Here is a 14113-nt window from a genome sequence, read left to right on the forward strand (position 1 = left end):
TCCTGCCTGATTCTGGGACTATTTCTTGCCTTTGATTTGTGCAGGCAAGCATGTTTTAATGTTACTGTCATTTCTTACCTGAATGCTAAGTAACACGTGCCACAGATGTTCAGAATGTGCTCAAGAACAGCTTGCTTACTTGCCTTTTACTCTTCCAGGAGTTGTTTTGAGCTACTGCTTTCAATTCCTGAAAGCGAATTGCCACATGAGGTGTGGTTGGGATTCCATCAGTCCATACAGGTAAGTGTTCTGGATTGTCTCTTTTACAGCCTAATAAATAAAGCTGCTGTTATGTTCCTCCTCTCCTCTCCTTCCACTGAATTCCACCTGTCCTGGATTGATGTTTTCCAGGCAGCAAGAATTTCTGAGCAGCAAAAAGCCAACTGCAACAACAGTATTGGCAGCTTTAGGCTGTATTTTATAACTACATAGTCAATGGCAGTTGTAGCAAATCTTGGTCTTTGTGATGGTTTGTGTGAGAAGACTGAGTTAGATGAGTCTTGCTGTGTTTGTACTAGGATGTGGTGCTTAGGGTCATGGTTTAGTGGTGGACTTGGCAGTGCTGGGTGTTAACCCCAGCTGGGTTAACAGTTAGGCTTGATGATCTTTTCCAATCTGAATGATTCTGTGATTTTTATGAGTCCAGTTTTGTTGTCTCTAAGCAAGACCAGTGTAGCCTGTGTGAAATGAAAACAACATGTGAGATAGTGTGGCAGGAATCCAAATGCAGACTTTGTACAATGGCAGCAGTGAAAGCATGTGAATATAGATGAGCAGATGCTGTAAAATACAAGTGAAAGGACTGGGGCAACAATCCCCAACAACAACAGTCAAACAACAGCAGGGCTCTTGATGCATGTAAACCCAATCTGGGGTTGGAGCTCTGGAGAGGTACTCTGGGGATGGATGTAATCTGGCCAGTTGAGGAAGATAAACCGGTGCATTCAGAAATGGCTTTAGTGGGAGTAGAAATGTATTGTCATGGGAATTGAAGATGGGTTATGGAACAGGGTTCCCTTTGAACCTGACAGAGTGTGAATGCTTCCTTCAGACAAGTTCTGTGTATTGAGGATGAGTATGAAATGAAAACTTTTCTGACCCTGTATAGCTGCTGATAGCACCCAAGTCTGAGGATAAAACGATGCACACAGACTTCCTGTATGATCCTGAATGCCACTTACAAAACTCTGCCTCGTGGTTATATACTTCATAGCTACAAGTTTAGATCAGTTTGTTGGTTTTCACTGGGATTACTAAAGTTGGCCTGAGGCTATAACGAGCATCTTTTGGCAGCAGCAGACTTGAATTAGGTCTGCAGTTCACCTGCCTGATCCTACTGGCATTTAGCTGCATGTGAAGTGGGGAATTGATTGTGCTTCAAATGTTAAAAACAAAAGAAGAAGAAACAACCCCACTCCTCCCCTGAGGCTCTTTCTGCTAAATTTGGTTTCCTGATCCAGCTTGCACAGGAAGGAAATACTTGAGAGGAGGAGCAGCTGTGGGACTGTAAGGGTTGCTTGAAAACTTTGTGTGTTGTAGCTCATGTATTGGTCTCAGTGCTGTTGGTTAGGAGCAGTTTGAGCTCTGGTTAACATACAAAGTCACTCACATCTTTAGGGTGCAGCTGTAACAACCCTTTGTGAGTGATGCTTCAGACTCCAAGCAAAAAATCAAGCAATTGGGTATGATTTTAAGCATCATACTTTGCTCTCTTTGCATCTGTAATTAGCACCAACTCTTCTACTGATAACAACTGATTTTGATGTGGTCTCACGAGTAGCTCACTTGTTAGCTTTTATAATCAGTTTTAGAAGTAGCTTAGTCTTTAATTATTGATTTTCACTTAGCAAGTCTGCCAGGAGCTGAGTTGGACCACAGTTACAGGGGTTAGCTACAAACAAAATCAACATTGGGGCTGTATTTACACTTACAGTCCTGGTTTCTGTGAAGGAAATTGAAATGAAGGTATCAAAACTGCTCCATTGTTGCATTCAGTTGTGAGGCTTTTAACTGTAGTGCTCCTTAGCAGGTGGAATCCTGCAGTACAGTTGAGTTTGGCAAGAGCTCCTGATGTGTGCGTTTTCCCTCTCTTCTGATGTTGGTTTGGTTTTGTTCTTGCAGCCAGAGAAGAACTAGTGTAGGACAGAAGCACCAGCTCCCACTGAGCGTGCTTTCAGTATGTCCAGTAAATGCATTGAATATGCGGTGCTCTGAAGGTGTCTGTTGTGGAAGAGTCACAAGGGAGCTGAAGTTGGAAGCGAGCTCCAGTTTCCTGATCCACCTCTTCATTCAGAGTAAGGGCTGTGCTGAATCAGGTTGCTTAGGGCCCTTCCCCACCAAGTTTTGAGTGTCTGTAAGAACGGAGATAGCACTGAGTTCACATAGTCCTTTCAAAGTGAGGCTACTTGAACAGTGATATGCTTCCCACACACACTTCACAGGCTTTCCCTTTATGTGACTTGTTGACTCTGGACAGAAAGAGTCCAGCTCCAGCTGTCTACTGGAGAGTATAGTGAAGATAAGGCAGCTCTAAAATTTATAGGTCCTCTGTGACATTGGCTGGACTTGCTCTGCTGTGGCAAATGAGTCGTAGAGGACAGCCACAAGTTTAGTGTTTTACTCCAGTGGAGTCTCAGGAATCCTGAAGAGGAATAAACCCTTTGCCAACCTCCTGGTTATGCTGCGCTTGAAAGTGTTCAGCACAGTTTGCCTGTTTACATGAGGGCTCACTGCTGACCTACGCTTTAATTACAGACCCAAAAGGCTGCCTGTGCCACGCTGGAACCTGCAGCCAGCTTGTCACCAGCCTGTGCTGACACCTGGGGTTGTGCCAGATGCAGCATTTGGTGTTGGAACTTCAGTACGTCCCCATCAGTGATGTTCTGCAGCCTGGTCGGTGTCAGGTGCTCTCCAAGTGCTGTACAAGCTGTGAGCTGGCAGAGAACATGCTGTGTCCTTTTATTCAGACTAATCATGAAGGTGTTAGAAGTTTCAGCTCAGTGTTGACCACTGGAGGCAGCTGCCAGTTGGTCACAAGCCTGAGCCTGGTGCTTGAGTGGTTTTTCCATCTGCATTGTTGTGCACTTTCCCGTACCCTAACAATTTGGGTTTAAAGCTACTATGGGAGCCTGTCGGAAGCTTTGCTGGGCCTGATGACTCTAATGTCATCTGTAGCCTGTTACCACAGAAAATAGGTTGCTAAAACATAACTTGCACTTGGCCCCAAGTCACATTTTTGTTCTTCAGGTGCCTGGATGTGCTTTCCAGGAGAATTTGCCCCATAGTCTGTCTGAGCACAGGTTATGCTGGCTGGACCTATAGTTCCTCAGGCTCTCCTCCCCTTGGTCTTGCAAACGGACTGGTGGTTTCTTCCAGTCACTTGGGACCTTCTCCCAGTGGCTGTGACCTTTCAGAGTTATTATGGGTCTTGGGGTGATGGCCATGATCTCCATCAAGACCCTTGGCTTCTGTCTGGTAACATGTCCTAGCATCTCATCTGTTGTGCTGCTTTGTGCCCCTTCTCTTCTCCAACTCTGACACTAGTCATAGGGTCCAGGAAGGGCAAAGTGCAGACCTTAACAGTAAAACCTGAGGCAAAGCTCCTGAGTACCGTGGCCTCTGTTATTTGATACCCTGTCTTACTGAGCTGTTCTCACATTTCTCTTGAGCTTGCTTTTGCTTTCAGTCGTTTTTTCCTCAGCAAAGTGCAGAAGACCAAACAGATGCTCCTGTCCTTTTAGTTTGGCCCCCAGGCACCAAGCCTTGGGAGACATGAAGTCTGATGAGCACCTGAAGGTGTCAGACGGTCAGATAGGGTTCTAACAATCACAACTGATAACTTGTTTTGTTTCCTTCCTCCTTTCCCATCTTGCCTATTGCATTAAAGGTTGGTTATAGCTGAAATCAAGTCTGTTCAGAGGTCTTTAATGTTATGACTAGCATAGGAAGATCAGCCCAGCAATGGAGTACAGCAACACCAGCTTCTGGAATCAAGAATACGTTTTGTGCTATTTTATCAGCTTACATGGGAACATACAAAATGTGCATTACTTTTCCTTGACTTCCCTGTGCTGCCTGTGACAAGATATCCTACATGTATCCTACAAAATATCCTACATGTATGCAAGATACAGGTACATATCCTGTGTAGCAGAACACCACCCAGTGTTGCTTATCCTCGAAAATGCCACAATTCACTGTGGGCTAGATGAGCAGTCAGGAAGGTGGGTGCTGTAGTGAGCTTTGTAGGGGTATGTGCGTCCTCCCCTGGTTCCCTTTTGATTGTTGGAATCTTCTCTTAGTATCTACTGGGAATGACTCTCTTCTAAACTCTCCTGTGCTCTTGATTTAGTGCAGGAATTGACCCAAAGTCATCCGGATGCACAGACTGCCTGAAGAGCCTCATACACTTAGTTTCATGTTGCAGAGATGGGTGGACTATCCAAGGGATGAACAGATCCACATAAACTTGCCACTGGACACTTGACTTTAGTTTGGGATTTACTAAGTAGCATGTCTGCTAGTATGGTTTCAGAGTCATTCGAGAGGAGTCCCTTCAGAAACTTGTGAGACTCTGACTTACAACAGCTATGGACCAAGTAAAAGAAACATTCACTGAAGGAATGTGATTTCCTCCTGGTGAATCTTTCGCTGGGGATAAAGCTTCAATCCTTAGTGGGTAGGTGCTTTGCCCAAGAGTTAAATCCAAGCTCTCTTCTCCAGAGACCCATGAAGTGCAGTTTGCTGCAGTATCAGAAAGGAAATGGGTATATCAAAACATTGAAGTTGGTCTGAAGTTAGCCTTTGATATTGAATGTGAATATCAAATTTATTAAAGGACATCTAATTGTTAAATAAAAAGATGCCTTTTACTCTGAATGGTTAATGGGAAAGCCTTGGGTATTTTCATAGCAGATTCACTTGGTTCCCGAAGGTAACTTGAGAGCTTGATTGTGTGTTGCAATGGGAAATGCAGTTTATTGCTGTCCTTTGACAGCCCATGCTGCAGGACTCTGGTTACTCTGCTATTCCCAGTGGTTATAGCATAGCCCCATTTAATTCTGACCATTGAGAACATGGAGTTGTCTGGTGTATAGAGAGGATAGAACAGAGGCTATTGAAAGCCAGCCTGAGGTTAATAACAGTGTTAAAAGTACTGCCCACTGAACCCACAGCTCACTGGAACCAGGGGACATGTCATGTATCAAATCAGTTCTTAAATGTGAGATGTGTTGTGGCTCCTGTGAGGAACAGTTTTACTGACTGTAGTTAAACTGCATTCAGTGAGCTTCAGTTCTTCAGTGCAGGTCACCCTGCATGGGTTTTCCTGATGGACACATGAAGTGCTGGAATCCTCTGCAGTTGCCTATTTTTCTGCATTAGGCTCTCAAGTTCTCTCCATGTGAAGTGTCTCATCCTTCACTCCTCTGATTTCCAGAATTAAAAGTGTTGGGGCCCTAATCTCTGGTGGGTGTTTTGCTGTGGGCACAGGGTTGGTGGATGAACTTCAGCTGGAGGCCTGTTGAGGGTGGAGGGTCTCTGCATCAGCCTTCACAGCATCAGAACTTGCAGGACTGGGAACCTCTGAACGTTGGAGTGACCACTGGGCATGGTTTATTTTGTGAGGGAATCTGTATTCAGGAGAAGGATGTTTCCATCTTAATAAAGGAAATTATTCATGATCGAGTTTGGGCTGGGTTGGGAGTGTTGTGCATTGCAGAATTACAACTGCAGGGGAGGCTTTTTGATTCAAGTCATTCCAGTACTTCCAGTACTTTGGGAAGTTCTGAACAGATAATGTAAAATCACATCAGTTTAATTTTTAGCAGAGCCTTTTAATGACTTTTTTGTTGTCACATTTTGTAGGATTCACATGATGCTTTGCTGGAATTTGGGAATAACAACCTCCAAATACTGGTGGATGTCACAAGGGAAGGAATATGGAAACATCCAGTTCTTCTCAAAATTCTATCCCAGCAACCAGTAGAAGCTGAGGAAGGTAAGAAGGTGATTCCAGAGATGATGTGTGGGTATTAAGGAATTACTTGGTGCAGTTGTGGTGGGGAGCCAGTGATCTGAAGTCAAAAGAGAGCTGTATTTTAAATTGCATTGTGCAGTAGTAGTATTGTGTTGCTAAAAGGTAGTTGTGATGAAAGCAGCTCAGTGTCACTGTGAATAATGTGGCCTTGCTAAATCATCTTAGCTTGGGCTCTACTAGACAGCAATTTGAATATTTCGAAGCTCCATTTTTTTAAAGAAAAATCTTTCCATCATAAAAATAGGGAAATTTTGCTCCCTGAGGTGGTTTGTTCTTCAGAACTTTGCTTTTAAATGTGTTCTTGAAGGCTTCACAGGGAGGAACTGTGCCTCCCCACACCTTTTGGAGGTATGACAAACACATGCAGAGGGGCAGCCTGAGTGTGGAGGTTTTATTGAGCTCTGGGCTTGGAAGCTCAGTGTGTTTAGACTATGGAAATAGGTCTTGAATCAGCAAATGTTGAGGGGTGAGGAAGGAAAGGAGCTTTCATATCTGTTAGTGGTACCGTTAAGCACTTGCAGGTATTTCAGTCCCTCAGTTAACAGTAACAAACCACATGTACAGACATGACCATGAGTAATGTGCCTCACCTGGATAGATGTGTTGAGTAAGCAAGCCTTCTTCGAGTTCTTCGTTAATGGGGTTTTTTGGGCCACCCTGTTGTGACAGCATTCTCTTGCATCAAACAGGATGGAGATGGAAGCGCTGTTTTCCTTGATAAATTTGAAGCACAGTGGCAGGTACAGATGTAAATTTGAAGAGAGGAGGCTTGTTTCCTAGCAACTGGGGAGCTTATTCCCAGCTTTTTTTACCTTCTCTGTTGAGGTTACTTTAATGTGAAGTGTCAGCTGTGTCAAGAGTTTACTGCTCAGAGCTTTTCCTCTCAAAAGTGGAATCTAGCACCATAGACTTGAACCTTAAATCTATATTTAGAAAACAGAATCGAATGGCCCATTAAGCACACTTCTGCAGAATACCAATGAGTCTCACTATGACCGTGTAGTATGTACTTGGCCTCTGAAATGGGTTTTCTGTTTAGGTGCACCTTGAAAACCTTCTGCTAACTGGTGTAGTGTCTGTTAGAAGATGATGTTCTTTTATTTGGACAAGAATTTAAGTGCAGAAAGCATGAGATTTGTTACAGTCCTCTCTCAGAAATTCTGTACCACTGATTTCTTAGCTGTCCATCTCACCCAGTAACATACATAGTGAAAATGTTTTTATGCAATGGGTCTTCCACTGAGTTGTTACCCTAAAGCAAACTTTCCTTTTTGACTAACTCAGAGTAAGTGACAGGCTTTGCAGGTAGCTGGTTGGCTACCAGTTCTAATGTGGTTTGTCAGAACATCTCAGACATTTCCATACTTCTTTCTACAGGTCATCACACAGTTTGTTTCTTGTCGATATGCATTGTTGTATGCAGTGTAAGAATGTGTTGACTCTAATTCTCCAGGTGCTTTCAAAGTATGTACAGCTCTGGAGATGAGTATCAAGCCTTTCTGTAGGTTGAAATGGTGTCATAGCTCTCTTGAGGCATACTGTTTTGTCAGCTAAGGCAAAGTACATGTTCTGTAGCAAAGCTTTTGATGTTGTCCCTCACAGTATCCCTGTGGATAAAATGTCCAGCATCTGGCTAGACAAGTCCATTATACTTTGGGTGAGCAATTGGCTCATGAATTGGGCTCAAAGAGTTACAGTAAATAATGGATAGGGAGGTGCTGATCTCCTCTCTCTGGTAGGACATGAGGAAATGAAATGAAGCTGTGTCAGGACATTAGGGAAAGGTTCTTCACTGAGGGGGTGGTCAGTCCTTGCAACAGGCTCCCCATGGAAGTAGTCATGGCAATAAGCCTGGCAGAGATAAAGGAGTGCCTGGACAATGCTGTCAGTATATGGTTTAGTTTTAGGTAGTCCTGTGAGGAGCAGGGAGTTGGGTTCAGTGATCCTTATGGGTCCCTTCCAACTTGAGATGCTCTACGGTTCTACGGGTACCTGGGAAGAGCAAACTTCAATCCATGAGGTTTTAATCAGGTTAAATAAATTTTGCTAACTAGTTACAAAAATAACCACAAGTTGCATTGTTCCTGTTTAACTAGTTTGAGTCTCATAATGACTTGGGAGTATTTGGTTGATCTAGAGCATAAGCAGGTCTTAAAGACAGTTCTTCCAAAGTGCCACAACGATAACAGTGTCACCCTCAGCTTCATTTTGTGCATTTTGGCATTATGTGGGTTTTAATAACGTGGGTGGGAAAACCTCCAGTTGAAAAGCATGGAATACTGTGTTTGAAACAGTTCTGGTGCTTTGGAATATGAAGATTTTGAATCTCAGCTAACCTGCTGGTATCTCATTCCAAGTCCTGTGTGGTCTGATGAGTGCCACTTTAGCCACTGCTGTGGCATATTACTTACTGTGCTAATGGATGCTGTCCTTTGGAGAGGTGTCTGTTTTCTATGGCGCAGTGTTCTCTCCCTACCCAGTCGGTGTGAATTTGTTCAGGAGAGAATATTCCATTGATTGCTGTCACTTTTGATCACACCTCAAATATCCTAAGCAAACTGACCAGAGTGAGACAAGTTTGTCGTAAAGTAAAATGTGATTTCAGTGAAATGTGAGCTGTACATTGGTGTATTCTCAAAGGCTTTTTTCTTTTCCTAGCCAATAAATTGATTACACAAGAAGGGCCTTCCTTTCTGCAGATGCGAATAAAACATCTGATGAAGTCAAACTGCATCCCACAAGCTAGATACTTGTCAAAACTGTGTGCAGAGTCCTCAGAAATTGCAAATGTCTCATCTTTTCGCCAAGCCTACATCACATGTGTGTGTTCTATGCTGCCTAATGAAGACTCCATTAAGGAGGTTAGTAATCCACAGTCCCTTTTTCATGTATATTTATCAAGCTTTTTATAATTTCTTTCTATAATAGTAAGAACTGAAGCTGAAGAGTGAAACCGTTGCAGCAGAGTTCCAAAAAAGAAATGATTTCTTGCGGGCTACAGTAGGGAAGAACATTTGTATTAACTGCTGGTGTCTTTCATGCTAACATTCATAGAATCATAGAATCATGGAATGGTTTGAGTTGGAAAGGACCTTAAGATATCTAGTTCCAGCCCCACTGCTATGTGCAGGAACACCTTCAACTAGACCATGTCACCTAGGACTCTGTCCAACCTGGCCTTGAACACTGCCAGGGATGGAGCATTCACAACTTCCTTGGGCAACCCATTCCAGTGCCTCATCACCCTCACAGGGAAGAACTTCCCCTGTTTCAGTTTGAACCCATTACCCCTTGTCCTATCACTACAGTCCCTGATGAAGAGTCCATCCCCAGCATCCTTGTAGCCCCCTTCAGATACTGGAAGCTGCTATGAGGTCTCCATGCAGCTTCTCTTCTCCAGGCTGAACAGCCCCAATGTTCTCAGCCTGGCTCCATACAGGAGGTGCTCCAGCCCCCGATCATCCTCGTGGCCTCCTCTGGACTTGTTCCAACAGCTCCATGTCCTTTTTATGTTGAGGACACCAGAACTGCACACAATGCTCCAGGTGAGGTCTCATGAGGCCAGAGTAGAGGGGCAGGATCACCCCCTTCAACCTGCTGGTCACACTCCTTTTGATGCAGCCCAGCATGCGGTTGCTTTCTGGGCTGCAAGCACACATGGAAGCTGGCTCATGTTAGATGTGTTTGAAAACTTAAAGCTTCAGTTTCCTTTGTAAGCAAAATCTGACTGGGAAGCTGAGTTCTCTGATTGAAATCCTGGTACTGCATCAGTTACTGACCTCCCCATCATTCTGACCTAGGGGAGAAAAGGCTTTGGTGGAGTTGTTTTTTGGTTTTTTTTAATAAAGAAAGAAAACCCAATACAAACAAGGACCAAGCCCCTCCTCTAAGCTCCCTCCAGCAGCCTGTTCCCTCCTGTGCACTGATGAACACCTTCGACATTCGTTCATGTGGCCATTGGTATGGGCTTGGTTTTCCATCTTCCTCATCCTGTCGGATGTGGCACATGATGTGCAGATATTGCAAGTGCTTATTATCTCTGACATGCAAGGAGCAGTGATGTCTGTCCCCTTCAGTAGCAAAGCACTGTCACTTAGATCAGTTCTTGAGGTTTCTCTCTTGAATTGCTTATAGTAGCAACAACTGATTAAAGTAGATGTTGCTTGAGTACCTGCTATTCTGTGAAGTGGAATAGATCCGGTGGAAAACATGTATGAAAAATAGTGTTGTCTTAATAGTAAAAGCACTTGATAAGCACCTACCTTTAAGTGGGCTTTCCAGAACTTCCATGGGATTTGTGTCTCCTCTAAACACTTCTGTTTTTAACATCGTGCTTTGGAGTGTGATTGCTCAGAAGCAGCACTTAAGGGCAAAGTGGACAAGAGACTGGGGTTGTTCTTTTCCTTCACATCTCTTGACCTTTTTGGACCTGAGTTTTGATTTTCAAAGGAAAACAGGGATGGCTGCACATGTGGAAAAGGAATGGGGAGTTTTAGATAGACTGTTGTCTGCATGGAAGTATTTTGCTAAGCTACCCAAAATGGAAGATGGTCCCAAAGAAAACTGAGAAGGGATCAGAACTAACATAGATGAACTCATGCCATGCTGTAGCTGAAAGGTGTGGTGTGAGCTCTGGGTATTAAAGGAGATGTAGTGTTTGCTTACACATTTGTGAGACCATTTCCTTTGACGTGGTAACCACGCATTTGTGTTGGAAACATGCTGAGAATAAAGTACCTTTTCTTTTGTTTTCTTGAAGATTGCAAAAGTGGATTGCAAAGAAGTCCTGGACATCATCTGCAATCTGGAATCTGAAGGGCAAGAAAATACTGCTTTTGTTCTGTGTACAACATACCTTACTCATCAGCTTCAAACAGCAAATGTGTATTGCTCTTGGTAAGTACTAAGTGCTACTGCTACTCCTAACTGTTCCTCTCTGGCCTCAATGCAAGAGAATTGAGCTAATACATTAGAAAGCTATGTAGAGAAAGTGGATCTATCTTTAACTTTAGAAGTACATCAGACTGAAGTACTTTCTAGGTAACTTGTGACAGAATAAATAGGGACTTATCTTGCTACAGTAGTGGAGCAGTTAGACAAAATAATGTTTAAAAAGGAAACTGTTGGCACTGACAGTAATGCTTCAACAGAGTAGTACCTCTGTAAGTAGTGCTGGCTGGGTTGATGTTAACCCCCTAAGCTTTGTGGTTCCACAAAGGATCTTGTTACTCAGTTCTTCCCTCTTAAATACTTAGACCCATGAGAGTATTTTTGCCTTTTTTTTCATGTTGTTAGCAGTGGTAGAAGTAGTAGGAATGTACTAGTAGGAAATAGTAGGAATGTAGTAGTAGGAAGTAGCAGAAGCAGCCTCCCCCCCAGCATTTATTGTTAAGATCTCTTTGTGACAACCATGGCTGGGTTTTTGCTTGCAGGATGAAGTCTGAACTAAAAGTGGTTAGAATTTGAATAAAACTTTTAGGTCCTGTAACTGTATAACCTACAGTTTCTTCTGACTAGTGAGTCAGGAGCAATCAATTAGAGCTGCAGATCTGCCTAGATGAGGCATCCCAGTCTGGACCATGATGGGGCCTGCCTGAGGTTGACTCTGCAAACCATGGTGCAGCTGTAACATGAGTAGGTAATTCCACAGCTTTAAACTTGGCTAGCCTAAGTGATAAGCAGTGAAGGCTTAAAGATGTAAATGTTGGCAGAGTCTAGTGACACAAGTATGTTCCTACTTAAAGACATTAGCAGGTTTTTGTCACTTGTGCTGAAGTCAAATCTACACTGTTGTTAGTGGTCCCAGCTAGTGGGTGGCCTTAGGGAGTCAGGCAATTCAGTCTATAAAAGAATGTGATCCTTAGCATTAGCACAAGTGACATTAAGTATGAACTGTAACCAAGCACAACTTCAGATAACTTCTCTCCAGACTGATCTGCTGGTGTAGGTTTGATTTTACTTTGAAGTCTAAGTAGATACCTTTGTGAGGGTGCTGAGGCGCTGGCACAGGGTGCCTGGAGAAGCTGTGGCTGCCCCATCCCTGGCAGTGTTCAAGGCCAGGTTGGACAGAGCTCGGAGCAGCCTGCTCCAGTGGAAGGTGTCCCTGCCCATAGCCCAGGGTTGGAACTGGAAGAGCTTTAAAGTCCTTTCAACCCAAACCAGTCTATCATTCTCTGATTAAATAACAGGATATATGTGGTGTTTTGATCTGATACTTGTTTAGAAGTAATGTATAGTAACAGTTTGTGCAGCATCTCTCAGACAGTGGGACCTGATTGAAGTGTGTGTTGTCTTTTACTAACCCATTGCTGCGGTCAGCTCTGCACTGGAGGATGCAGACTGGCCAAATTGTGTATATCCACAGTGTTTTTATGTTCTGCTTTCAACTCTTTGCAGGGAACTGACGCTTTTCTGGAGCAAACTGCAGAGAAGAATAGATCCCTCTTTAGATTCCTTTTTGGAAAGATGTCGTCAGTTTGGCATCATTGCCAAGACTCTACAGCATTTATTCTTCTTGATAAGAGTCATCCAATCTGAAGTAAGCAAGCTGCAGTCCAGTTTTTGGACATGCCCAGAACTGTTTACATGAATTTACTGTTTTGATAATTCTTCTGAACTAATCTGAAATACAGCTTATTTCATTAGTCATACTTTGAACTGATCTGAAACACAGCTTATTTCTTTATTCACACTTTCCGATTAAGTGCTTCATAAGTTACTAACAAAAACCTCTGAAAAATGCCTGCCCTTTTAGGTTTGGGTCAGCCTGACACATCTGGACTTCTACCTCCCTGTTCTGATGTCCATCTTCAGGAAGCTGCAGAAAGGTTCACGAGATGCTTGACAGCAGTTTTTATAAACTTATAATCTCTGTTTGAGGAGTAATGGAAAGACTTTAATTGATGCATCTATACAGGAGGAGGGTGCAGCGTGCTCTTCATAGTAGAGCAGAAGGGATGGCTACGGTTAATCTGGTATTTGCTTCATAGGAGGTTTCTGTCTTCCCTTGATTGCTGCTCTGAGTCTTGGAATTGGCTAGACTAAAGCTTTCTGTATCTGGTCACTGTGAGAGCATAGATTTTTGGAGGGCTGTCCTGGGTTCAGCAGCAGCAGTCATTCTCCTCCTTAGCAGCTGGTGCAGTGCTGTGTTTTTGACTTTCAGCCTGGGAACAGCGCTGATAACACCGATGGTTTTAGTTGTTGCTCAGTAATGCTTACACTGACCAAGGACTTTCTGAGTCTCATGCGCTGCCAGGGAGGAGGGGAAGCCGGGAGGAAGCAGAGACAGGACACCTGACCCAAACTAACCAAAGAGGTATTCCATACTACAGCATGTCATGCCCAGTGTATAAACTGGGGGCAGTTACCTGGAAGGGCCAGATCACTGCTCAGTTGGGCTGGGTATCGGTCGGCGTGTGGTGAGCAGTTATATTCTCTTTTGTTTTTTCCCTTATTACTATTGGTGGTAGCAGCAGTGGTTTGTGTTATACCTTAGTTACTGGACTGCTCTTATCTCCACCTGTGGGAGTTACATTCTTTCCATTCTCTTCCCCATCCCTGTGGGAGCTGGGGGAGTGAACAAGTGGCTGTGTGGTTCCAAGTTACGGGCTGGGCTTAAACCACAACAAGGACCCATGAAAATGAATCAGGCACACTTTAATGGAGGAAAAGTAAGCTTGCTGATGATAGGATTTTATCTGCTTAGTAACAGTATTACACAGATTGTGAAACTTAAATTAGATACAGGAATTTCCCTTAGGAATGTCACCATTTCCAAAAGATCTCAGATGTTTCTTCCTGAAAGCAGCATGGTTTTGTACATGCAGAGTAGAATTTGCCACATGAACTCCAGTTTTATGAATGTTTCAATTAATGTTACACTCCCAGATCTGCTGATGGTTTTCCATTCTTGCATGGACCTGAGTTAATTCAGAATTAAGGCATCGACTGGGTTATGGACACAACAGACAAGGTTTCTTTTTTCAGTTAAATTTCTCTCTTGCTTTAGGTTTGTTCATCTGGGAGTCTCTTTCACTGAGTAGAGTTAATCCTATGAAGCAAAGGAGTTACCAAATG

General features: G+C 43.5%; 1 protein-coding gene across 5 annotated transcripts in view; it reads left to right on the forward strand.

The window, feature by feature from the left end:
* Positions 1 to 14113, forward strand: part of RLF (RLF zinc finger) — a 31110-nt gene that overhangs the window by 10328 nt on the left and 6669 nt on the right. Inside the window, exons 3-7 of one of the 5 annotated variants that reach the window (XM_061373650.1) lie at positions 159 to 240; positions 5866 to 5998; positions 8696 to 8898; positions 10797 to 10933; positions 12434 to 12575. In XM_061373650.1, the coding sequence (XP_061229634.1) occupies positions 159 to 240; positions 5866 to 5998; positions 8696 to 8898; positions 10797 to 10933; positions 12434 to 12575 (697 nt within the window). The remainder of the gene's footprint in view (positions 1 to 158; positions 241 to 5865; positions 5999 to 8695; positions 8899 to 10796; positions 10934 to 12433; positions 12576 to 14113) is intronic. The other 4 variants (XM_061373653.1, XM_061373655.1, XM_061373654.1 and 1 more) reach the window with 4 other exon arrangements.

Source organism: Neopsephotus bourkii, unplaced genomic scaffold, assembly GCF_033783945.1.
Source record: "Neopsephotus bourkii isolate Nb327-2 ecotype Australia unplaced genomic scaffold, CSIRO-AGI_Nbou_v1 NB_1632, whole genome shotgun sequence".
NCBI classification, from domain to species: Eukaryota; Metazoa; Chordata; class Aves; order Psittaciformes; family Psittacidae; genus Neopsephotus; species Neopsephotus bourkii.